At 42.3% G+C, this 26,921-nt stretch overlaps 1 protein-coding gene across 2 annotated transcripts in view; it reads left to right on the top strand.

Annotated features, from left to right (window-relative positions):
• ANXA4 (annexin A4) overlaps positions 1-26,921 on the top strand; it is a 117,873-nt gene that overhangs the window by 70,200 nt on the left and 20,752 nt on the right. For both annotated transcript variants that reach the window (XM_073622008.1, XM_073622009.1), the window contains exons 5-6: positions 10,627-10,740; positions 17,926-18,016. In XM_073622008.1, coding sequence (XP_073478109.1) covers positions 10,627-10,740; positions 17,926-18,016 — 205 coding nt within the window. The remainder of the gene's footprint in view (positions 1-10,626; positions 10,741-17,925; positions 18,017-26,921) is intronic.

The raw sequence follows: 26,921 nt of genomic DNA, 5'->3' as shown, positions 1-26,921 counted from the left end.
TTCTGTTTCCTTTCCAAAATGGGGTCACTTTGTGGGCGTTTCCATTGTCCTGGTGCTCCAGGGCCTTCAAAAGTGTAATAGGTGGTTTGAGAAATGAGATGTGTAGTTTATGCTCCTAGAACGCCTGAAGGGGCTACTTCAATGTTGGGCATCTGTATGTGGCCAGGCTGTGTAAAAGTCTCACACGTGGTATCGCCATACTCAGAAGGAGCAGCAGAATATATTTTGGAGTTTCAATTGTGTAATGTACATGCCATGTGAGAAATACCCTGTTATAATGACAATTTGGTGTGAAAAAAAATAAAAATTTAAATCTTCTTCATTTTGCAAAGAATTGTGGGAAAAAATTACAACTTCAAAAAACTAACTGTTCCTCGTACTAACTACCTTGGAATGTCTACTTTCCAAAAAGGGGTCATTTGGGGGGTATTTGTACTTTACTGGCTTGTTAGGGTCTCAAGAAATAGGCTGTCAGTACATCAGGTGTGATCAAATTGATACATTTTCAGTGATTGGCACCATAGCTTGTAGACCCTATAACTAAATAATATCCACTAATTTGGGTTATTTTTAGCAAAGGTATGTAGCAGTATACATTTTTGGCCAAATGTATGAAGAAAAAATACTTATTTGCAAAAATTTTTTATACATATTAAGAAAAATGCATTTATATTATTTTTTTTTTTTTTACAAAATTTTTGGTCTTTTTTTTCATTTCCAGAACAAAAAATAAAAAACCCAGAGGTGATCAAATACCACCAAAAGAAATCTCTATTTGTGTGGAAAAAAGGACAAAAATTTCATATGGGTACAGTGTTGCATGACTGTGTAATTGTAATTCAAATTGTGAAAGCACTGAAAGCTGAAAATTGATCTGTATTAAGCCTATTTTTGAAATTTGGTGTTTACAAGTTAAAATCCGTATTTTTTGCTAGAAAATTACTTAGAGTTCCCAAACATTATATATATTTTTTTAGTAGAGAATCTAGAGAATAAAATGGCGATTGTTGCAATATTTTTTATCACACGGTATTTGTGCAGCGGTGTTTTTAAACGCAAATTTTTGGAAAAGTGACACTTTCATGAATTTTAAAAAATCCAAACAGTAAAGTTACCCCAATTTTTTTGTATAATGTGAAAGATGATGTTACGCCAAGTAAATAGATACCAAACACGTCACCCTTTATAATTGCAGGCACTCGTGGAATGGCGAATTACGGTTACCAGGTTTGAGCTACAGAGGAGGTCTAGGGCTAGAATTATTGCTCTCGCTCTGACGATCGCGGCGATACCTCACATGTGTGGTTTGAACACCGTTTACATATGCGGGCGCGACTTCTGTATGCGTTTTCTTCGCTGCGCGAGCTCGCGGGGACAGGGGCACTTTAAAAAAATTTTTTTTTTTTTTTATTTATTTTACTTTATAAATTGTGTTTTCAAAAAAAAAAAAAAAAAAAAATTTTTTTTTTTTTTTTACTTTTATTGCTGTCACAAGGAATATAAACATCCCTTGTGACAGTAATAGGTGGTGACCCCCCATCCCTCCTTTACACTTCAAAGTATTCAGATCGCCGAAAACGGCCATTCTGAATACTGTGAATACTGTGTACTTTTTTAAATTCGGCGCCATTGGCAGCCGAGTAAACGGGAAGTGACGCCATGGCGTCGCTTCCGCGTTTACAACGAGAAGGCTGGAACGAAGCCACTCACTGCTTCGTTCCAGCCCGCCCCCAGCCACCGAAGGCAGCCGAATGGACACCGGGCCTCCCGATCGCACGGGAGGCCCGGTAACAGCGGCGGGAGGCGGCGGTGATGTCCCCTCCCGCTCCTCCGGTATAACAACCGAGCGGCTTTTAGCCGCATCGGTTGTTCTACACGGGTAGCCGATCGCCCGCTGTAAACGGTACCGGGATGATGCCTGCAGCTGCGGGCATCATCCCGGTATAACCCCGGAAAGCCGAGTACGCATATCTGCGTACGGTCGGCGGGAAGGGGTTGGGTTTAAGTGCCCAGTGGTTAAACCGGGCCACAAACAGTTTGATGGTAAAAAAATATTCAAAATTTACTACACATTGATAATATATAGCAACATGAACATGGGGATATACGCAACACACAAATATTGGGAGCAGAAATGGAAACCAGCTGCAAGGAAAAGCCCAGTGCTTTGTCAAACAGACAGAACGTCCAAAGGGACGTTCTGTCAGAGCCTCCAGCAAGGAGATCAACAAGCAGCAGTGGTGACATCACCAAATCTTATTCCAACTGTAACAGAACGTCCCACACTTTGCTTGAGTGTTTCCGTCATATACCACTTCCTCCAGTCTGAATATAGATATTTGTGTTTGTTGCGTATATCCCCATGTTCATTTTGCTATATATTATCAATGTGTAATAAATTTTGAATATATATAATATTTTTTTTTTCCCATCAAACTGTTTGTGGCCCGGTTTAAAGTCCCAATTTGAGGAATTCATGTTTTGACTCTTGCAGTGTTGGGGCAGCCCCAGACTTCCTTTTCCTGAAGTTCAGCTTTAAGAAAAGTGTATACAGGGGGCATGATGACAGACATACTGAAAGATTTTGGGCGTGCATAAGCTTTTTAAGACTGTTTCTCGCTGGTAATTCATGCATGGAATCTTTATTTGTAGCTGCTGGATGTCAGTGCGGCTCATAGCAGTCTCAGGAGAAAAAAAACACTAAACAAAATGTGAAGGCATCTAAAGTTTCAGGGGTTAAAATAGGCTTTTTCGTTTTGCTTCATTAGCTAGCATGTTTAGGAACTCATTTTATATACATTTTTGCACAGTACAAGTTCAGGGAGGGCTGATGTGCTGTTATGTGACGCTATAGTTAGTGTAATACTCCAGGGTTTCTAGAAATAATTGCTCTCTAGGCTTAGTCTAGGGCTGCCATCTACCAGTTTTAGGTCATGATCCTTTTCAGCACTGCTCTGTCAGAAAACACTTCTTGATTGTACAGTATTCATTCTCAGCTGGCAGTTGTGGAGTCTAAAATTAGCGAAGGGCGAATGTGACGTTCAGTTGCTGAGGAACTAGACTGGGGTTGTCAGGTATGAGTCAGTAATGCCAGCACATCAAGCTTGAGGGACATTTGAATAGGTCTTATTGTGTTTGCATAACTGCTTTTGACAAAGTGACTTACTTAGCAAGTGTTTGCCTTCATAGCCGAGGTAAGCATTGTTAAGGGCCTGTGTGGGTTTTCACATCAGGGGAGCCATTTAGGAGGACAAGGGCTGCAGTGTCAATGATGACTGATTCAGCCACTTTATAAAATATGCAAGCATACTATGAGTTAAGCCCAATGCAGTGCATGCCACAGAGCTGGGAAGGTTAACTATCCATACATTTCTGGAGTTCTGATGCTGGACCTTCTGGTCTATCAGGAACCATAAACCAGATGGAGACAAAGTGCAGTTAAAAACACACCTTTTAATGAAATGGCAAAACTAACAGTTAAGGAATGTAGTCAAATACAGAAGCCCCGGTTTGGATGTCACAGCGGGTAATCAGATGAGCTGGGGTCAGTAAACCAGAAGTCTGCATAGTTGGGAGCAAAAATCAGGAATGGAAACCGAAGGGAAGCCAGCCAGGCCAAGTCATACACAGGAGCACAGGAAGGAGGCACTTGGGGATCATAGACCGGGCAAGGAGGAAATTAGCTAAACTTCCTAAATAGCAAAAAAGGGGCTGGCTGTAGGCTGGACTAATGAGGCAGGTTAATGTTAACCAGGTGTGTTACTGTGGTACCAAAGAGTGGCTGGCAAAAAAACAACAGCTGAGCAGCTTCTGAGCACTGAAAGGAAAGAGCTGCTCATTAAGTAGCAGGAGCCTAGCCCTGGCATGGTCTCAGGTACTTTAGCTGCGCAATCTACACTGTGGGACTTTGAGAGGAGAGAATTTACCTTCTTACACATAGCTGCTGTGCCCACCCCTCCCCTCTACTGCCAATTCACAGAAGCCTTTTGTAAATTATGTTTACATAATACAAAGCATTCTGTGATTGGGCAGGAGGAAAGGAGGGGCGTACACAGCAGCTGCATGCAACGCTGTAGCTGAAGTAGCTGAGGCCAGAAGGTCCGCATCAGAGTTTTAGTGATGTAGCCATAGTTATCCTTCTGGAGCTTCATAAAACTGTTAGATGTAAAATAGAGATACATCCAGGAGGAGGTATGTACCTCATTGGACTTGACTCATAGTATGCATGCACATTTTGGAAAATGGCTGAATTCCCTTAAAGCGGGGGTCCACCTATCTATCGTTTTTTTTTTTTTGAGTTCATTCTCAAACTTTTCTTCTCAGCATTACATACTCACATATTGTATGTAATATGTCCGCCTGTGTCAGATTTCGTCAGAAAGAATAACTTATATTATTCACTGCAGGCGGTTTCCATCTTCATTGTGGGCATTTGAAGCCCACAAGCATTTATTTCCTGGATGTGGTGAATGCTGTGCTCCCAGCATTCACCGCTCATTCCCGCACATGCTCAGTGGCATCCTGGGAAGCCTGAGACTAGCTCCCAGGAGTCTGGGAGAGGCTAGAAACACGCCTACTCCCACGGGAGGAGAACCAGGAAGTGCAAAGAAGAATAGAAAAATAAAAGGTAATTACAGCGATTTAAATTTTTTTAAACGGCATGTCAGCATCTCGGCAAGGAAGAGAATACATACAGATATTGTTCAAAATTTGGGTGGAACCCCGCTTTAAGTTCAGTTTTAAGCAGAGGCATGATGGGACTTGTATTTCCCTAACAACTGTAGGTAGGAAATGTTCCTACCCCTGCTTTAGCCGTTGGTATTTATGACCAATTTTAGAAATCTATAAAAAAAATCTACCTTTTGACAACTGAATTTTAAAGCCCAACTACAGGAAAAGTAAAAAACATCCCTAGCGCGGAGGAGCAGAGGATCCGCTAGTAAAAGTGCTTTTCCCATTTCCCTAGATCAGGGATCCTCAAACTATGGCCCTCCAGCTGTTGCGGAACTACACATCCCATGATGCATTGTATACCTCTGACATTCACAGACATTACTAGGCATGATGGGTATTGTAGTTCCTGAATAACTGGAGGGCCGTAGTTTTAAGACCCCTGCCCTAGATGTACAAGCATGTTTAACCCCTTGCATTGCAGATCCACTGCAAGGGATGTTTTATACATTCCCCGGAGTTCAGCTTTTAACTGTAATGTTTGTTTCAGTCAGTTCTAAGTGGGAATGGATACAGAAATAGGCAAAAGTGGGTTTCTCAATTCTATCCGCAAGTTTGCCAACAGTGTGTGATATGCAGATGGCATCACAAGAGTGCTGGAAAAGATCTATTTGCTTAGTCTGCTGGTGAGATCAGAGGACTGGTTTACCATTCTGTGGTCTAGTAAAAACTGCCAGGAAAATAATCAGCATTACTATTCTTCAAAGGAACACTGTAATGAGAAACATGGAGACTGCATTTGCTTTGCACTCCTGTTTTTTTGTTTGTCCCCCTTGCTTAGGTAATTGTATTAAAAAATAACTATGTATATAAGAATATCTGACTTTTTTTTCTGATCTTTCATGACCTGCACACTTTTTCTGGGTTCTGTGACAAAGGAAGCATTGAAGGCAGAAGGTCAGCTTAACAGCCAAGGGACTGGTATTTACAGAAGGAGGTCAGCGGTGGAAGTGGCCCTATTTCTTGTTCAATGTTGAGTAGACCTTGTTGGTTCTTAAAATTGCATGAAAAGTGTAATATAATGGTTTGAACTTTTTTCAAGCTGATGAAAGAATAGTGGAAACCGCTCAGTTAAACTTATTTGGTAAAAAAAAACGTTCCACAACTGTAACTATTGCTACACCATCTCTTGTATAACCTCTTATCAATAAGTAGCATTTCCTCTTTTCTGTCCATGTAACTGAGTCTACTCCTCATTTCCCACACATACTGAGGTTTGTAAAATTCTTAGAAACCTAAAGTGAAACCTTTTAATGACAATAATACCCTCCAACTGAACTCCATACACTGCAAGGTTTGCAGCGCACCTTTTTATAGATTCTTTTACTTTGTGTTTGTTAATGCTGCTGGTGTATCTGAATTTGCTTTAGTATCAGTGTCTAGTTGTCCCATGTACAGCAGCACCCAGGCTGGAATGTAAAGGAGCAGCACTGGGAGCCAATTGGGTGTGTTGACAGGAGGAGAGAGCAGTGTGAGCAGAGGTGTGCTGCTGTTTCACTGTCCAATTACAAGCAGGAAGATAACCTAACTTTCCCCATTTGTTTTCCAGGACAGCCCTTGAGAGATGGAGTCCCTCACATCGACACAGGAAACACATTGCCAACAGTTCAAAAGGCGGTCCCTGGTCAGTCATTTGTGTTTCCAAGGTCGGAACATGTTGCCAGGCCATAGCTAGATGGATTAGGCTAGCTATAGCAGAAGGGTATAAAGCATTAGAGATCCTCCTGGGGTATTAAAGCCTACAAGGCATTATCGACTGGATTTAATGTCCAGTCAGGATCAGGCTTTTGGGAGGAAAGTCCTCCAAGCTGTGGTCGCCCCCTAATCTGGGCGTGCGTGGGGATACTCTCAAGAGCTGTCGTGGAAGACAACTGGGGAAAACCGGAGTTAGACTTACCGGTAACTCCTTTTCCAGTGGTCTTCCAGGACAGCACGATCCCACCCTTTTTGATTATGTTGATGTACTAACATTATTACCTGTTATGGTTATGTTTTGCAGTTCCATCCTTCGGTTTTTGGTAAATGACTGACCAGAGACCTGAGGGACTGCCTTTTGAACTGTTGGCAATGTGTTTCCTGTGTCGATGGGAGGGACTCCATCTCTCATTGGCTGTCCTGGAAGACCACTGGAAAAGGAGTTACCATTAAGTCTAACTCCGGTTTTCTACACCTGTGAAAAGTTGGGTCAGCAGTCTGGCTGTACAGTTTGGAAAATTTCTGTGAGGGGAAAGCTTTTGTAGGTGTAACCTTCACATGAAGACATTATTTTAAGGTAAATAGTCATTCTGAGAAGGCTAGTTCCCCTGTTGACTTCACTCTGACTTTCTAATCTGCATACTGTTCCAGGTCAGTGACTTGTGCAATCCTGAGGCCTAAGACAGTTAGGCAAATAAATAGCCTTTCCAAAGGAAGGTCAGCAATGGCAGCTTCTGAAATTCTCTCCCTACAGGTTTCCTTGGAAAACAGCATTCATTCATCATTCTAAATAAGTGCTGCAATTCTTGTCAACCAGGCAGATTCTAATCCTGCAATTTTGTGGGGTTTTTTTCTTTTTAATAAATGTCTGGTTGGTACATGTTCCAACAGCTTTCCGCTGCAAATTTGATAGTTGCTTCTTTGTGATAGTTCTACTTTTCCATTACTCTTCTTGAACCCTTCCATGCCATGTATGTGGATGTGCTGTTTGAATAAATGTAAATCTCAGACTGATACTTGCTTGAGTCCACTGTCAGTGACATGAGACAGATTCCGTGTTAGATTCCAGATGAAAATCACACCTTGTATGTCTCCTGTATTGTTCTGCTGTGATAAAACAAATTGAATACATCACAAGCATTCTAAACCTATTTACGGAAAAAAATATTTGTCCTAATCTTCTAGAGTGATTTCTTCTATCTTAGCCCGAGTAATTCTATTCATCAAGGCTGTGAAAGTTTTTTTTTTTTTTTTTGGAAATTTTCTAATTATCAGAAATGTAATAAAATAATTATTAAATGCCAGTTCATGTAAATTATGCAAATACATCTATAACCTTTGGACATACTTGGGCCACACCTTTCTGTCAAGTTCCACTAGCTCCTTATTAACTCATTAGCACCATTATGGCTAGCCGTATGGAAGAACTGTTAGAGCCCTTGCACACTGGGGCGGGGGGCGGCGTCGGCGGTAAAACGCCGCTATTATTAGCGGCGTTTTACCGTCGGTATGCGGCCGCTAGCGGGGGGGTTTTACCCCCCCGCTAGCGGCCAAGAAAGGGTTAAATACCACCGCAAAGCGCCTCTGCAGAGGCGCTTTGCCGGCGGTATAGCCGCGCCGTCCCATTGATTTCAATGGGCAGGAGCGGTAAAGGAGCGGTATACACACCGCTCCTTCACCGCTCCGAAGATGCTGCTAGCAGGACTTTTTTTACCGTCCTGCCAGCGCATCGCTCCAGTGTGCAAGCCCTCGGGGCTTGCACACTGGAATGAAAGTAGCGGCACTTTCGGGGCGGTTTGCAGGCGCTATTATTAGCGCAATAGCGCCTGCAAACCGCCCCAGTGTGCAAGGGCTCTTAGTGCTAGTTACTTGGCCTATTTGGAGGTGACCAAATGGAATGGGTGTTTGGTCAAGCCTAACCTCCTATCTGCAGCAGTAATCGATACATTTAGCAGTGGTAAAATGCTAAATGTGGCCCCTTGATGTGTTTTGACCCACCCAGTGGGGCATGGCCCTCTGACCTCTGTGACAGAGCCCCGTGGGCGGGGTGAAATGCTTCCACTGCGTGACCAGAGCAGTGCTGGCTGAGGCCACACATTATTAAAGCGCCAGGCTGGTCAGCTGCATCTCATCTCTGCCACAGTTGCGCCTCTGAACAGTGCATAGATGCCTGCTCCAGCTCTCTGAATTACCGGAGGGGAAATTCTTTTTTCATTCTCCAGCTTCGAGTGACCCTACAAGCCATATGAATGACAGCTTCCTGCTCAGGACCCGGTTGTTATGGAGCCCCCAAATTCCATACCAGACCCTTATGTGCGCATACAGGAGCGTACCACTTATTTTGGTACCCGAACCTTTTGAAACGTTAAAAGGAACATATATTGGTGCTTGTACCGTCAGATTGTTTGTTATAGCTTTTTCTTTGTAATTTTATTATATTTTCTGTTTACCTATATTACTTTGTAATTTCTTGGAAAATAATAAAAATGCAATATATATTAGAAAAAAAAAGTCCCACTATGTAAATTCACTGACTCTCAACAAACAATACCTGCTAAAAGAAAAAAAAATGCAGATATGATCCAATAGACTGTTTGCTCTGAACGACAGCTTCTGGTCCCCACTGAGGAATGCAAACAAAGGGGCGGGGTGTCCACGTTTATATCATTGACCAAATATACACCTGACTACATTTAGTCAATGCTGTTATGGAAAGATTTCCCCTCACTTTGTGTCTGGTGAAACCGTTGTCGACTGGACAGTTAGTGTGGAGAAATCTTTCTAATGGAGCACCTGATGGCAAAAAAACTGAGACTTGTGTCCTTACCCACTCTACACCAGACTAAAAAAAAAAGTTGTGGCTGGATATACACTTTAAGGAACTTTCTGTCTATCTAATTTCCAACTCAAAGGCTGTTCATTTAGTGATGCAGAATACTGTTTGCTTTCATAACTTTCATAAAGAGGTTTCCAAGCTGTACAAACATTTTTACCATAAATATGAACTCCTGGGCACAAATACGTTCATTTAAATATATTACTCAATAGCCACAAAGGATATAAATCCACTAGGTGTGTAGCAAATGTCTTTGTGAACTCAGATATTACACTGTAAATGTAGCAGCAATGTCCTCACTGCGTTGTACATAGCTGTGCAGAGAGCAGAGTTGTGGGAGTAACCCAGCAGGACCACCCACTACAGGCCATGTTCAGAAAATTACAAGAGGGGGTGGAGACGAGACCTGTCACCCTACACAAGGAGAGGAGAGCAGCAGTGATTGGGTTTCTTTACAAGCAGCTACTACAAAGAGGCAAAATTTAATGTTGGATTACGGCACAGGCCTGGAAGGAATACACAAAGCACACCAGGTTTCAAGTGAAAAAAATAAAAATAAATGCCTCTTGTATTTAGACAATATTTGCTTATCCTGTAGTTACATTTTGGTTTGTGTAACTGAGCCATTTGGGGGCTCCATAGAAGTTGGTTGGTCTGCTAAGGCTTTAGTAGCATCGTTTGCAGCAACTCTTCAAGTAGCGTTCTAATTTGCCCCAACCTTGGGATTGATTTACTAAAACTGGAGAGTGCAAAATCTGGTGCAGCTCTGCATAGAAACCAATCGGCCTCAAGGATATTTGTCAAAGCTTGAATAAGCTGAAGTTAGAAGCTGATTGGCTACCATGCACAGCTACACCAAATTTTACACTCTAGTTTTAGTAAATGAACCCCCATGATTGGCCACTTTTGATGAGCAACTTGGCATGTAATTTCCCAATGTGGACATATAGGCAAAGGCAATTGACATTTAAAATGAGAATTTACTAATAGTAAATACTAACCTTATTGTATTCACTGGTCAGTTTCCAGTATTTTTCTCTTTAGTGGCCATTTAAAGGGTAATTCTAAGCTTTGTTCACACAATTACCATGTTCAAAAGCAAATATATAGGCAATAGGTAAAAATAGTCTGTTTTGACAGAATTCCCTGTGAATAACTAAATAATCATGGTGTTCCTTCAATGGGCTCATTATTGGCAAATCACATTTAAAACAACCCATTAGATCATTAATTGCACTTAATAAGTAACTTAAGTTTGGGAGAAACCGGTAGAAGGGAGCAATTGTTCTTTTAGATTAACAGATTTTATGGAAAAGTGATGTAATGTGTTGCATTATTTTAATTTTGTACTGATCACTTTTTAGGATTTGGAAGATGACCTGAAATCTGAGCTGACAGGACATTTTGAAACGGTCATCATTGGCCTGATTACCCCATCAATTCTCTATGATGTTCAGGAACTGAAGAGAGCCATGAAGGTAACAATACTGTCCCCAGTCACATATAAAATATATTATGTGAAGTAGACCCGGTACTGTATGGTAATTTCATTGTGGCAATTGCTTATATCCACTTAGTGACCTTAGGCAGTGGTCTCAAAAGTGCCGTCCTTTGCTTGCTTTTATCCGTTCCTTGGGGCATTATTCCCCACACTATCACCAACATTAGGGCATAGTTCCTGCCACAGTCAACGTCAATGGGGCACTAGTCCTCTCACTGACACCATTCCTCCCATTAATAACAGTGATGGGGCACTATTCTTCTCAGTGACACTGATGATGGGGCACTATTCCTCCCACTGACACTGATGATGGGGCATTATTCCTCCCACTGACACTGATGATGGGGCATTATTCCTCCCACTGACACTGATGATGGGGCACTATTCCTCCCACTGACGCCAGGGCACTTTCTTCTCCTCCTGGCCACAGTCTGGCCCCCATAAAGTTAACCTAAGGCATAGCATGACTAAGAATTTAAGAAGCTAGATGAGACTGGTCACTAACCAGCCTTGATCCATACTATACCTCACTTATGCTGCCCATTTTTACTGTGAAGGTGGGCTAAATTTATTGTGTGATAACATGGAAACCTAAATCCTGCAGGAAGTGCCACTATCCTATCACACAAATAGGAAACATAAAGGGAATACAAAGACACTGAATTTTAAAAGAGCCAACTTCCCTAAACTACAAACCTTGCTAAAAGGTATAAACTGGGATAAAATATTAGGAACAAAGAATACGGAGGAGAGATGGGTTTGCTTTAAGAGCATATTATATAAGGGCATTAGCCAATGTATCCCATTGGGTAATAAATTTAAAAGAGCGAACAAAAGTCCTGGATGGCTTAACTCCAATGTAAAAATGCATATAAAAGCAAAGCAGAAGGCCTTCAAAAAATACAAGGTTGAGGGATCATCCTCAGCATTCAGACTTTATAAAGAATGCAACAGGAAATGTAAGGGTGCAATTAGGACGGCTAAGATAGAACATGAAAGACACATAGCGGAGGAGAGCAAAAAAAATCCCAAGAAATTCTTTAAGTATGTAAACAGTAAAAAAGGGAGGACAGACCATATTGGCCCCATAAAGAATGAGGAAGGACATCTGGTTACAAAGGATGGGGAGATGGCAAAGGTATTGAATTTATTCTTCTCCTCAGTTTTCACGAGTGAATCAGGGGGCTTCAGTAACCAAAACTGCAGTGTTTATCCTCATGACACAACACAGGAAGCACCTCCATGGTTAACAGAGGACGGAATTAAAATTAGACTTGAGAAACTTAACATTAATAAATCACCGGGACCAGATGGCTTGCATCCAAGGGTACTTGGGGAACTCAGTCAAGTGATTGCCAGACCGTTGTTCCTAATCTTTACAGATAGTCTACTGACTGGAATGGTACCAGCTGATTGGAGAAAAGCCAATGTAGCACCAATATTTAAAAAGGGCCCAAAATACATCCCTGGGAATTACAGACCAGTTAGCCTAACATCAATAGTATGTAAACTCTTGGAGGGGATGATAAGGGACTATATACAAGATTTTAGTAATAAGAACGGTATCATTAGCAGTAATCGGCATGGATTCATGAAGAATCGTTCTTGCCAAACCAATCTATTAACCTTCTATGAGGAGGTGAGTTGCCATCTAGATAAAGGAAGGCCCGTAGACGTGGTGTATCTGGATTTTGCAAAAGCATTTGACACAGTTCCCCATAAATGTTTACTGTACAAGATAAGGTCCATTGGCATGGACCATAGGGTGAGTACATGGATTGAAAACTGGCTACAAGGGCGAGTTCAGAGGGTGGTGATAAATGGGGAGTACTCGGAATGGTCAGGGGTGGGTAGTTGGGTTCTGTGCTGGGACCAATCCTATTTAATTTGTTCATAAACGATTTAAAGGATGGGATAAACAGTTCAATCTCTGTATTTGCAGACGATACTAAGCTAAGCAGGGCAATAACTTCTCCGCAGGACGTGGAAACCTTGCAAAAAGACCTGAACAAATTAATGGGGTGGGCGACTACATGGCAAATGAGGTTCAATGTAGAAAAATGTAAAATAATGCATTTGGGTAGCAAAAATATGAATGCAATCTATACACTGGGGGGACAACCTCTGGGGGAATCTAGGAAAAGGACCTGGGGGTCCTAGTAGATGATAGGCTCAGCAATGGCATGCAATGCCAAGCTGCTGCTAACAAAGCAAACAGAATATTGGCATGCATTAAAAGGGGGATCAACTCGATAATTCTCCCGCTCTACAAGACTCTGGTCCGGCCGCACCTAGAGTATGCGGTCCAGTTCTGGGCACCAGTCCTCAGGAAGGATGTACTGGAAATGGAGCGAGTACAAAGAAGGGCAACAAAGCTAATAAAGGGTCTGGAGGATCTTGGTTATGAGGAAAGGTTGCAAGCACTGAACTTATTCTCTCTGGAGAAGAGACGCTTGAGAGGGGATATGATTTCAATTTACAAATACCGGACTGGTGACCCCACAATAGGGTTAAAACTTTTTCGCAGAAGAGAGTTTAACAAGACTCGTGGCCACTCATTAAAATTAGAAGAAAAGAGGTTTAACCTTAAACTACGTAGAGGGTTCTTTACTGTAAGAGCGGCAAGGATGTGGAATTCCCTTCCACAGGCGGTGGTCTCAGCGGGGAGCATTGATAGCTTCAAGAAACTATTAGATAAGCACCTGAATGACCACAACATACAGGGATATACAATGTAATACTGACACATAATCACACACATAGGTTGGACTTGATGGACTTGTGTCTTTTTTCAACCTCACCTACTATGTAACTATGTAACTACCCAGAAGTACATTGGGTATGGGATAACCTTTTCCCCTCAATGTTATCAGCAGCTGACTCGCATTTTGTTTCAGATCTTGTTTGCAATAGATCTTTACTGCATGAATAATATATTTTTGTAAGCATATTTAGTTTTAATAAGAGGGACCCGATTTTTGTTTTTAGTTTAATTGAAATGGCACGTGAATGAAAATAGAATTTTACATTAGGTCTATTTTGTGTGTCAGTGGTTTAATGTAACAACTACACCTTGTCTGTGATAACCATTAATGTAATTCATGTTCTGTAAAAACTTTTTTCCAAAAGAAAATAATTACACGATTTATTAAATATGTATTAAGCTGTAGGCATAATTAAAGTGTATATATAGCCATTCCTAGCGATGTGCAGTTCATTCTAATTAACTCAAGGAAATCAAAGTCTTGTCTGTTGATTTTAATAGTGATGAGAAACCACTTAATAGCACTTATCTCAATAAATGTGAGTACATGGAAGAGCGGGTATAGCAGTCAGGGTAAATGGTGTAATAAACGGATGTGGCATGGGGAATATTTATAATAACATTTGCAGAATTCATTAAGATAATCAGCAGAGGCTGAAAGAAAATGAACAAATCAGGGGAATCTTTGGTTGAAGGTGAGCTTAGGGTCTTTGTAAGGAATCCTTCAACATTCCTGAAATTGGCTGGTTCAGATGTGAAATTTGCAGCTTTATAGATACAGTGAATGTTACATATATTCTGGAGTCCAGATGTTGGTCAATATTTCAGAATGGGACTTATTTTAGAAAATAACATTCGTTATAAATCCAGTGAATAATTTGTTGGGGATTGGTGGATCTGAGATCTAAACCCCTCATATGACAATTATGAAAACAGGTTTTCTCCTAAATTAGCTAAAGCTAATTGTTTGAATCAAAGAAAATCTGCATTTAGCTGCATGCACTGCAGTGGTGTAAATAATGATTTAATAGAATACAGTAAAGGGGGGGGGGGGGGAGTGCTGCGCTATAAAACAATGGTGCAACAAAACAGTAAATGGTGAAGTAATTGTAAAACAAATGATATTGTGAAAATGAGTAATATTTTGAATAGTACCTGCTCAGCCCGAGCTAAAAAAAAAAAAAAAAAAAAAAAGCACAGCAAATGAGTGAAACACTTGTGAATCCAAAATCAATAGTGTGACACCTCCTGAGTCTCCTAATGTGCTCTCACCTTTATAGCTTGACCTCCATTACAAAGGTCAAACCAGCATTATCAGATGGCTTCAAGGAATTCCCTCTTAAGCACTTCCAAAGGCACAGGTGATATTTTCCCAAAGTTTCCATATAACATCCAGCATCCAACTGACCATGAACACAACTTCTCTGCAGCTTTGGACACCAAAAGTAAAAACACTTCTAGTGCTCACTGTGATCATATTTTTATTAAGCCATAAAAGCATTAAAATGCACTCATATGTACTGTAATGCAAACAAAGATAATGTAAAGACATCGCACTGCTGCAAGTGAGACCCACATGAGAGAGCCAGTCAGGGATGGATCAAAAGCAAGCAGCCCCCCATGTCTGTCTTATACTCTCCTGTACCTCCTCCCAACATGTTTCGTCAGCGTGATATCCACCTGATCATGCTGGTTTCACATTTTATAATGGGGGTCAAACTATAATGTGGGAGCACATTCTTAGGAGACTCAGAGGTCTCACGCTATTCATTTTGGACAACTTATTTGTTGTGATGTTTTTTAACAGACTTTTTTTGAGCATGGACTATTCAGGATGTTGTTGTTCATTTTCACAATATTATTATGGTTTCACTTTTTTGTTTATATGTACACAGTATATTATTTCTTTACTATTTACTGTTCATTGCTTAATTATCTATTTTCTATTAGGCTGCATTCAAACCTGAGCGTTTCGTTTTCAGGCAGCAGAAAGTCACACGTTTTTAGTTTTATGATTTTTATGGGTTTTTGACGCGACTGACGCATTTTTGCCACGATTTTGTACAGGTCAAGTGGTCACCAATGTAAAAAGAAGAAAAACACCTGTAATCTGCCTAAAAAGAAGCTCCAGAACTTGTTTGAGCCTCAGGCATTTTGGAGTGGAGATGTGAACGATCTCCATAGAGAATGATTGATTGATTTTTTTTTTTTTTTCCCCTCCAGCGTTTTGTGGCATCAGACTTCAAGCTACAAAACGCTAAGGTGTGAATAGGGCCTTGAAAGCTTAATGGTTTATTGAAAATTGTGAAACGGCAACCAATCAAACCTGTCCAATCCAAATCTATTTTAGTGCAGATCAGAATACATTCATAAATAACCCATATGGAGAAGCTGCTACCACATCCTATCATCATAATTCAAAAAAAAAAAATACTAAGGACTACTGGTAAAGTCTGTAGTGTTGTGTGGTTTTTTTTTTTTGTTTGTTTTTTTTTTTTTTGGATTATGCATTCATAAATAGTTTTGTAAAAAAAAAAAACATAATGATGCCAGACAGTGACATCATGTAAAAAACAGCAAAGACTGGAGACTAATTCTTTTTAGTTTTTTTTTTTTTTTTTTTCCTTTGCAAGTCCCCTCTAGTAGTCAAAAGATGCAGTGTCAGATTAAGGTGATCCTGCTTTAAACTGGATTTTATGGATCGCGAAAGTTTGTTTAAAAAAAAAAAAATTTGAAAATGCAGTGGCAAGCAGTTGCCTAATGGCCCCAGTGCAGAACCAATATTTGGGGCCAAACTACTGGCCAAATACATACTTCTTTACTGAAGGTAGAGAAAGGTACTGTAGATAAATACAGGTGAAAAGTAAGCTTTGCTATACCATATTGAACCCCTTCTTGGTTCGTAATATGCAACTGGGGTCAGATAGATAGAAAGCGCACTCTTTGCTATCATTCCAAATGGTGTTAGTCACTGCCTGACAGCACGTGGATATTACAAACCAGGAGCACGGTTAAGGAAGCATGAAGATCGGCTTCTGCGCCTCACATTTCCTAGGTCTATTTGACAGCACAGAGCCCTTGTGCAGCTGCGCAACTGGTAGGTCTGCCCCTGTGTAAAGCCCAAACATATTCAGACTTTATGGGTAAACATCCAGGGATAAATGCATACTAAAATCATTTTGATTTTTTTTTTTTATTAATACTAATGTAATAAAATTTAAAGCAAAACCGTACAAAGTTGCAGGCTGATACAGAGGATTTATTTTTATTTGCCACTTTGTAATATGGGGCACCCTTCAGACAGCCGCCGGGGCAGCTGCAAAAGCGAACAGTCCTGCTCTTGGAAGTCAGTGACTAGTGGATGAATTTATGGGTTACTAACCGCATTACATTTTATAAACCTAGGCACATAAAATTAACAGCACAGAACAGGGATGTATGCATATGGAGGCTCAAGGATTGAAGTCCTACTGGAGTACAGCTCTCTAGTTATTGAGAGCATATACTTGTTCTTTGGGGAATCTCCAATTGTCCACCCAGTGCGTTTTGCTTGGTCTGCCCGGGGAGTGTTTTTTAAAGGAGTTCTGGTTGTGATATAAACACATACAGCACAGCAAAACTGTTAAAAGTGGGTCAAGTCTGCGAAATGCATTGGAGGGAGACGCCTTTATGTGATTTATCTTACCTCTGACACCAAGAGGAAGTTTCTTTGGGGTGGTTAGTTATAGAGCACACTCTAGATTTTTACCACGGACCTATATCCTACGCTGCTGTGGATAATCCTAGTTGGTCAACTTACTCTGTTGTCTTCATTGCAACACTGTCCACAATACTCTATTTGTAAAATGTGAAATTGTAATTGAAATAAAAATCAAGAATCCTATGATTTTATGTATTTATCCCCGAGTAGTACCTGGAAATATAATTTTGGGTTTAGTATAGTTTTTAATATGTGGATTTGGTACCAGGCCCTTCTCTGTCTAAAAAGCCAAAACAAGGTTTTGGGTCTCGTATAACAAAAATATAAAATTATTCCATATAAGAGTCTCACCTTTATGCTAACCTGTAAAGAAATCCCTAATAGTTTTGTACAGTATGTGTGCCAGACTTGTATTGCATCAATCTCCTAAAAAATGATATCCCTGCGGACCCCTTGGCTTCAATACTTTGACTCAGTCATCAGGCAAGTATACAGAATAGGACCTCAGGCAAGTCTCTGACTTATCCGACTTCCATATTTATCACAGCCAGATGACCAGCATTTTCAGTTGGGGGTCCGCAATGGCAGTTCTTCTTTCTTCTCATGACAAGTTTACTCAGACAGATCAATCTGAAATGTTTTTATCTTTTTCCAAGCTAGAAGCTAAACTGACCGCTTTTGCTTTCTTATATTTGCAGGGTGCAGGGACTGATGAAGGATGTCTGATTGAAATCTTGGCTTCTCGTTCAACAAAGGACATTCGTGACATCAATGCAGCTTATAAATTGAGTATGTTCTGGATTATATAGCCATAGGATTTTCTGTACATATGATGCACAGTAACCAGCGGTTCTGTTACTTAAACACTAGGATTTATTTTTTGGGTTTTAGTTGTTGTTTGTTTTTTGTGGTTTTTTTTCCAAGCTGCTAGATGTATATTTGATAGAACTCTACTTTTAACTGGCCCATATTTTTCTTAGTCCACTAGTAGTAGTTTATATACTATGATATATACAGTATGTAATCATGTAGCATCTTCACTTTGTCCCAGTATTGGCCCTATGTACATAAATTATTACCAAGATTGCATAAACACTCTCTAATAGGAAATGTACATACTTACTGGTAATAGTTTTTAGATAACAGTAAAAGAGATCAGCTCGATGTAGATAAGCTTATCGATAGGTGTTAAAGATGAACCACAGGCAAACTGCTGTATGAATTTGAGGCTTTGTGATTCTGTTCATGCACATTTATAACATTGTACAACCTCTGCCAGACAACATAGCCTGTAGGATGACACCACTTTCTCTGTGGTGTCACCTCCATGCTTGCCCACTGGACAATAAATTAGCAGCAGCCCACTGAAAGGTCATTCGTTTTGTCACTGTTTGCACATGTGCACATAGCAGAGCCTGATTAGTCCCTAGCAGTGCCCCTCCCAGTCCGAGTGCTTCAGTGAAAGTGATAAAATGTCTGATCTAAAGACAGATTCCAGTACTTATGCCAATTACTAATTTACACAGCTGTGATAAACTGACTTTTTTATGTGGGGGAGGTTTAAATTTTTTATTAAAATCCCTGTTTTATTTTTTTTTTGTTTTGCAATGCTATATAGTGATTGGGCTTTACTGCTCCTTCTCACAATGTAAGTCTACCTGATTCATTGAAAACCATGCATTCCCTCTTTGACTGGCATCTTCTTTCAAAAGCTGGTAAAGCTGAACTCTGGGCAGATATTAAAAGCACAATTTTTAATGCAATTGTGTAATCGTGTGTGTGTGTGTGTGTGTGTGTGTGTGTGTGTGTGTGTTTTTTTTTTTTTTTTTTTTTTTTTTTTTGTTTTTTTTTTTGTGTTTTGTTTTTTTGGCTCCTAGAAGCTATTCTGAGCATTTTTTTTTCTGCTCCTAGAAGTGAATAGCATTCTCAAATGTGTCCATGCATACTGTTTTATACTGGAACCATTTTTCAAGCTTCAGCTTTTAAGAACAGAGTTTTTGGGAGTGTCTGCCCAGCAGAAACAAATGCTAATAAAACACACAACAGCTTTTTTTTCTAGCGTTTTTTTCCTTCATGTACTGTAAAAAAGCTAATAAAACGCTGATGCTACTAAAGCGCTATAAACGCCATTAGCCTTTTTCATCCAGTTGTGTGTTTGTGTTATTTTTTTTTTTTTTTAGGCGTTATTGGCATTTTTTTTTTTTTCTGCTCCTAGAAGCTAAATCGTGTTATCCTATTTATTATTTTGGCTATTAGCATTTTTTGAGCTTCGGCTTCTAGGAGCAGAAAAAAAATGTTTTTGTAGAGTCTCTTGGAGCATTTTTCCAGCAGAAACACTCCTAAGTTGTTTTTGTTTTTGTTTTTTTGTTTTTTTTCCCTTTTACTGCAAAAACTCTAATGAAATGTAAATGCTCTTAAAACGCTACTACAAAAAGCTATTTCCAGCTTTTTTTTTTTTTTTAGCTTAAAAAAAGAAATGCTAGTCTGCACGGAGCCTTATATGTAGTCATATGTATTTTTTAATGCAAGCAGTGTAGTACCTGAATTTTGAGCTGGTATCCGGTTCCTGTGCAGCAGATCTCAGACATGGGGAGGGAGAAGCAGCAGAGTGAGCCAATAGGATATACTGCAGTGCAAGGAGCATGCTGAAAGGAAAAGAGATCAGAGTGACCTAGGAATAAGCTGATCACTGTGCTGCTTACTCTTTTACTGCCCAGCCACAGTGTAGGGGTAGGAAGCGGCATGTCAGTGGAACGTATCTGCAGCAGAGAAAGATCAGGTCTCCTCCTTCTGCAAGACCAGATTGTGATGTGTGGAAAAGCTGTGTAAATTTCAGGAATGAGTATAGATAAATACAGCTTTTTTTCCCTTTCCGTCATTTCAGGACAGCCACAATAGAGAGATAGTCTCCTCCCCTTCCTCTGGAAACACTGCGCCAGCCCATAAAATCTCTCCTCCCCTGCCAGACCTCAGTTATTAGTGTTTCCTCCGGTGGGGAGACACTGTGCAGAGGAACCAGGCCGGGTGCAGTCAGGGAGACTGTGGCCTCTTTTTTAAAAAATCATCCCTAGGGAAGCAGGGGCTTCCAGGATGAAGAGTGGCGGTACTTACCGCAGCTGAAGCCACCCCTTCCTTGCCGAGCGCGGCATCAGGTCGTGGGGGACCCCTATCGCGTCCACAGGGCCGCAGCATGGAGACAGTCCGCTCTCCCCTGTATCTATACAGGCCGCAAAAGTTTGGAACCAGCGGGCCGGACGACGGGTGACGTCATTTCCGGCGGGGGGGCGGACGCTTTCCCTTTGACCCGCGACTTCCGGTTCCGGGTCGCGGGGCTGATAGGGGGCCGGGCTCAGGCTGGAGTGAGTCGGTTCACATGTACACAGTGTGAGACTCTACACAGGCAACCACCTGCAGTCATGTCTGAGGCAGATGCTGCAGCTCATACGGACGCTGTCTCCAGCCTTCCAAAGGTAAGAGTTCCCTGGGGAGGGGTCCTCTCTATCTAAGGTTTGCTCTCCCTCATGTATGGTTCCTTACTTAGAGGGAGGGCAGTCCCCCTGGGTGGTCAGGGGGTGGGGGGGTGAGCGCAGTTCCCTTAAGGTGGTTCTGGTACACCCCCAGGGTTGTTTCCACTTAAACTTGCTGAAAGTAATATGTGTTTTTTTGTATGTATTTTCAGAAATCTACAGAAAAAACAAAGTCCACTCATGTCTCTAAAAGGAAGTGTGCCTCTTGTAGAGACAGTTTAGGGGAAGCATGGACTAAGGTTTTGTGTAAAGAGTGCATAGACTCCCTGGTTAAGGAAAGGGAATCTGAACAGCAGTCTGGGTTGGCAGCTTCTGTGAAAGAGCTGTCATCCACCTTTTCATCTTTTAAAACCTTGTTTGAGACGTTCAAGCTTCCCTCTAAACCCATTCAGCAGGACACAACCCCGCCTCATGCTCAGGGCTCTGCACCTGCCAGATCTACCAATTTAGTTATGGCAGAGGAGATGTCAGGCCCTTCCGGGGTGGAGCAGAGGCAACCGGACAGTGGCACGTCTGATTCCCATGAGGAATCAGAAGGGGAGGACCAGGACGGGGAGTCCAGGAAAATCTCCAGGTATAAATTGTCCCTGGATGAGGTGGAAGATCTCTTGGGGGCAATATATACAACCCTCGGGATACACGAGGATAAAAAACCCCTATCTCTCCACGACCTTATGTACAAGGGCTTGGGAGATCAAAAAAGAAAAGTTTTTCCAGTACATGAAGTTCTGGTGGAAACGATTAAGAAGGAGTGGCAGGATCCTGAGAGGAAACCCTTTTTTTCTAGCTCCCTTAAAAGAAGGTTTCCATTTTCAGAGGATCCAGCGTCCATTTGGAATAAAAATCCCAAGTTGGATGCCGCCTTCTCTCAGGTCTCTAGGCACACAGACCTGGCATTCGAGGATATGGGGGCTTTGTCGGATGTCATGGACAAAAGGATAGACTCACTTCTAAAAAAGACATGGGACTCAACTGTGGGTAACTTAAAGCCAGAAATGGCTGTTACGGTCGTAGCCCGCAATTTAGAGCACTGGCTTTTCCAGATTCAGGAGCACATTGAAGCTGGCACAGCCAAGGAGACTATCCTAGCCTCGTTCCCCACGATTCTGCGAGGAATCGCATACATTGCAGACGCCTCAGCAGAGTCAGTCCGTATGTCGGCCAGATCAGCGGCGCTGGCGAATTCGGCCAGAAGAGCGCTCTGGCTGAAAACTTGGCCGGGGGACACCGCCTCCAAGGTTAAATTGTGCGGGATACCCCTGACAGGTGATCTACTCTTTGGCCCTGGTTTAGAGACGGTCTTAGACCGTACAGCGGACAAAAAGAAGTCCTTTCCGCCTAAGAGGAAAGCCCCAGCTCAGACGAGAAAGGGGTTTCGTCCGGAAAAAGGCAAGGAATCTCCCAAGCAAGGGAAGAAAACTTGGGGCCAAAGAGGCAAGGGCAGAGGAGGGGCGATTTTTCGCCCTCCTGAGAAGGCCCGTAAAGATCAATGACTCTCTAGGGACAGTGGGAGGAAGACTGGGGGCCTTCCTTCCACAGTGGGAGACCCTCTCACCCAACCGATTCATCCTGGGGGTCATAAGAAGGGGGTATCTCTTGGAATTCTCAAGTCCACCCCCACAAAGGTTCCTTGTTACGAAGCTTCCCAGCTGCACAGCAAGGGCCGAAGCTTTGGTGGACGCCCTGAAGGAACTGGAGATTCAGAACGTAGTTCACAGAGTACCAAGGGGGCAGGAAGGAGAGGGGTTCTATTCCCACATATTTGTGGTGAAAAAGCCCTCGGGAAAATTCAGACTGATTCTGAATTTAAAACCCTTAAACAGGTCAATCTGCTACAAAAGGTTCCGCATGGAGTCAATCTTTACGGTCAGGGCCCTGCTACCACACAACTGTTATATGGTGTCTCTGGATCTCAGAGACGCATATTTACACGTCCCTATCGCAGAAACCTCCCAGAGGTTCCTCCGTTTAGCAGTAGACCTGCAGGGCACAATACTGCATCTGCAGTTTCAAGCACTGCCCTTCGGGCTATCCTCCTCGCCCCGCATATTCACAAAGGTACTGGCAGAGGCGTTGGCCTTCCTGCGACTCCAGGGGGTATCAGTTATAGCCTATCTGGACGACCTGCTTCTTTTTGCAGTATCCCCAGAACAGTTGATCAGAGACCTCGATCTAACCAAGAGGGTTCTAACAGGTTTGGGGTGGCTGCTGAACTTAGAAAAGTCCAGTCTCATTCCCTCACAGCGCATTGTGTACCTGGGGTACCTGCTGGACACTACGCTCTCGAGAGTTTTTCTTCCAAGGGAAAAAATTCTAAAACTGGACAGAGCAGTCCTCTCCCTCCAGTGCAACCATCTGGTGTCCAAGAGGTCCATAATGTCAACATTAGGCCTTCTAACTTCTACTCTTCCAGCAGTGCAGTGGGCAGGATTACATTTTCGCCCCCTACAATCATTTGTACTAAGAGTATGGGACCACAGTCAGAGAGATCTAGACACCTTAGTACAGGTTCCCCATCAAATAAAGAGATCTCTTTGGTGGTGGAGGAAGGAAGTGAACTTGTCACAGGGACGTCTGTGGCTCATCCCAGTCCCACAGATCCTAACCACGGATGCAAGTGGCAAGGGCTGGGGGGCACATCTGGGATCCCTTCTAGCGCAGGGCACATGGAAGGGCGACGAGCTGCAGAGGTCTTCCAACTGGAAAGAGCTGAGGGCAGTAGGCCTAGCCCTCAGATTCTTCAAAAAGGAACTCCTGGGCCACCATGTACAGGTACGGTCGGACAACTCATCCACCGTGGCCTATATAAACAAGCAGGGAGGCACCAGGAGCGGAAGTCTGCTGGCCCTAGCAGAAGACATTTTAAGCTGGGCCGAGTCCAACACTCTCTCACTCTCAGCGGTTTTTCTGAGAGGGGAGAGGAATATAATCGCAGATTTTCTCAGCCGGAGGAGTCTAAAGGAAGGAGATTGGGCCCTCAACCGGGAGGTTTTCAATCTCATATCCGAGAAATGGGGACCCCCGGAAGTGGATCTTTTCGCTTCAAAAGACAACGCGAAAACCCCCTGTTTTTTCTCCCTAAACGCAGGGGAAGGAGCACTGGGAGTGGACGCATTATCTCAGAATTGGCATTTCAGGACATGTTATGCCTTCCCTCCTCCGGTACTATTACCGGCGGTTCTGAGGAAGTTTCAATTAGAGAGCACCTCTCTTATTCTGGTAGCTCCACATTGGCCGAAAAGGGCATGGTTTTCTATCCTCAGTCAGTTAGCAGCAGAACCTCCCCTTTTCCTTCCACCTCGAAAGGATCTTCTGTCGCAGGGTCCAGTCCTCTGCCCACAGGTGCAGCAGTGGAAATTAGCGGCCTGGCTACTGAGGAGGGTATATTAAGATCCAAGGGGTTTTCAGAGAGCTTGATCTCTACCCTCCTCAACAGTAGGAAAAAGGAGACCCGTAAGATTTACAAAAAGGTCTGGCTCCTTTTCAACAAATGGTGCATAGAAAACTCCTTCTCGGTGCAGAGTCCCGTAGCTGTGTTGGAATTTCTGCAATGTGGAGCGGACAAGGGTTTAGCTGTAGGTACCCTTAAAAGTCAGGTTTCAGCACTCAGTGCTTATCTGGAGAAGTCTCTGGCTACCAATCCATGGGTGGTCAGATTCTTTAAGGCACTGTCAAGACAGAGACCTACCAGGGGTCCTCCCTTTCCCGGGTGGGACCTATCTCTGGTTTTACAGAGCCTTACGGGAAGTCCCTTTGAGCCATTGGGCAAGTGCCTGTTAAGGGAACTTACCCTAAAAACAGTATTTTTAGTTGCAGTGACAACTGCCAGGAGGGTCAGCGAAATTGAGGCGTTATCAATTAGACCTCCTTTTTGTGTTATTTTGCCAGACAGGATAGTCCTTAAGACTGATCCAGCTTTTTTGCCTAAGGTGGCGTCAGGCTTTCATAGAAGCCAGGAAGTAGTCCTACCCTCGTTTTGTCCCAATCCTTCAGGTGAAAGGGAACTAAAATTTCATTTTTTAGATGTAAGGAGGTGTATCCTACAATACCTAGAGATGACTAAAACAATAAGGAAGTCTGATTCTCTATTTATTTTATTTTCTGGGGCCAGAAAGGGTCTCAGAGCGTCCCGACGCACGATTGCCAGGTGGCTTAGATTAGCTATTGGGCAGGCATATTCTTTAGCAGGGAAGGAGGTCCCTAGAGGCATAAAGGCACACTCCATCAGAGCAGTGGCAACTTCCCAGGCAGAGAAGGCTGGAGCAACGCCAGAGCAAATATGCAAGGCAGCGACATGGTCCAGCTACTCCACTTTCGTTAGACATTACAGAGTGGACCTGGTGGCGGCAGGTGAGCAGGCTTTTGGGCGAAAAGTTCTGCAAGCTGTAGTCCCACCCTAATTGGTAAGTGCTCGATTATCCTCTCTATTGTGGCTGTCCTGAAATGACGGAAAGGGAAAATTAAAGTTACGTACCGGTAACGTCTTTTCCTGTAGTCTTTCAGGACAGCCCTAGTTACCCACCCTAAGTTTGGGGGGGTCTTATTAAAGACCAGAACGCAATATGGTAATGATATTGATTGGTATGTTATTAATGTGTTCTTGTGTCTCCCCAGCTGGCCGGAGGTACTCTTGAAAGAACTGAGGTCTGGCAGGGGAGGAGAGATTTTATGGGCTGGCGCAGTGTTTCCAGAGGAAGGGGAGGAGACTATCTCTCTATTGTGGCTGTCCTGAAAGACTACAGGAAAAGACGTTACCGGTACGTAACTTTAATTTTTTAATTTTGTTTTTGTTTTTTTTCCAGGTAAAACTGCACTCATGTATGTATTTTATCTGTGTCTAAAGCGGTTTGCCTGGAGTTCATCTTTACATGAGGGATACTAATTTTGCTAAATTGCCTAGATCTCCCTCTAGTGGCTATTTTTTTTAAAATCCCTATCTAATTCAAGAAAAATATGGAACACCAAGCAAAGTAAAAACATAACTTGTATTAAAAAAACATTTAAAGCACACATTGCCTAAAAAGGCAAGTTCTACTTTTTTGATAACCTATCCGCCCCTGAATAAAAAAAGCTCATTTAAACTTCAATAAAATAAAACATTGAGGGGAAAAAAAGAAATGCCTTCCAACGCCAGCATCTGGCGCTCCCTTTTTTTTAGGTGAACTTGGGGAAACTCAGTATTCTAAATCTCATGATAAAAATAGGTCACAGCCATACTGAGTCCACCCAAATAAACTCTTGTTAATGCGTTTCACCACATAGTGGCATAATCACAAGGATTCTTGTATTCTTCTTAGGGAGCTATTTCATGGGTTTCCCTTTATTTTATTTATTTATTTTTTTTAAACAGTGGCTCACTGCTGTTCTTGCCTAGGCGAGAATGACATGTGTTGCTCCCACAGCCTCCCTGGATATCTCTGGTCACATATCCCAGGAGGCTGCAGAAAACAATACACACAGCGGCCAGAGAGCAGAGCTTGATTGTGCTACTGGGGGCCTGGCTGCCTGAACCTGGAGAAATACACTGGGGAGAACAAAAAGGTGGTGTGGGACACATGCTAATCACTGCAGGACAATGTTGAATGTGCTGGAAAGGTGAGGGGTGTTTTTTTTTTTTATTTTTTTATTTTTTTTTTTATTTTGTTTTTTTAAAGAGAACTCCGCATAACTAATGAGGGTGGGGGTGGAGTAAAGTTTTTGCTTTGTGTCAGCTGTTTTTTTCTGAAGCCCTACCTCCTAGTAGGAAAGAATAAATAGATGTTCAATTCTCTTTTAATAAATGCTGTCCTGTAAGAGCCTCTTAAAGCTACAATTAACATACTCGGATTGCCAATATTTAACCATATACTGCTGAAGTTAAATGCTTGTTGAAACATGGTGAAGCAAGCATTCACAGTTGGGCATTAAGCCAGCCATACCTGGATCAGCAGGGACTGGCCGAATTTCAATCAATGTATGGGCGGGCTGGTTGTACAGAAGTCTTTCACAGATCGACTTCTGTACAACCACCCTGTCGGGATTTTCTCAATCAGTGCTGCTGGCTATTGTCAGCGGCACTGATCAGTTCCGGTGCCAGGGAAGTCTCCCCACTGTCGGCATACAATTCCTCGGTGGGAAGGATTCATCCATCATCATCATCGAAATATGTGGATGGGAATTGGGTCTTT

The sequence above is a fragment of the Aquarana catesbeiana genome, linkage group LG03, assembly GCF_042186555.1.
Source record: "Aquarana catesbeiana isolate 2022-GZ linkage group LG03, ASM4218655v1, whole genome shotgun sequence".
In the NCBI taxonomy this organism is placed as follows: domain Eukaryota; kingdom Metazoa; phylum Chordata; class Amphibia; order Anura; family Ranidae; genus Aquarana; species Aquarana catesbeiana.
This window is presented reverse-complemented; position numbering and strand designations above follow the sequence as displayed.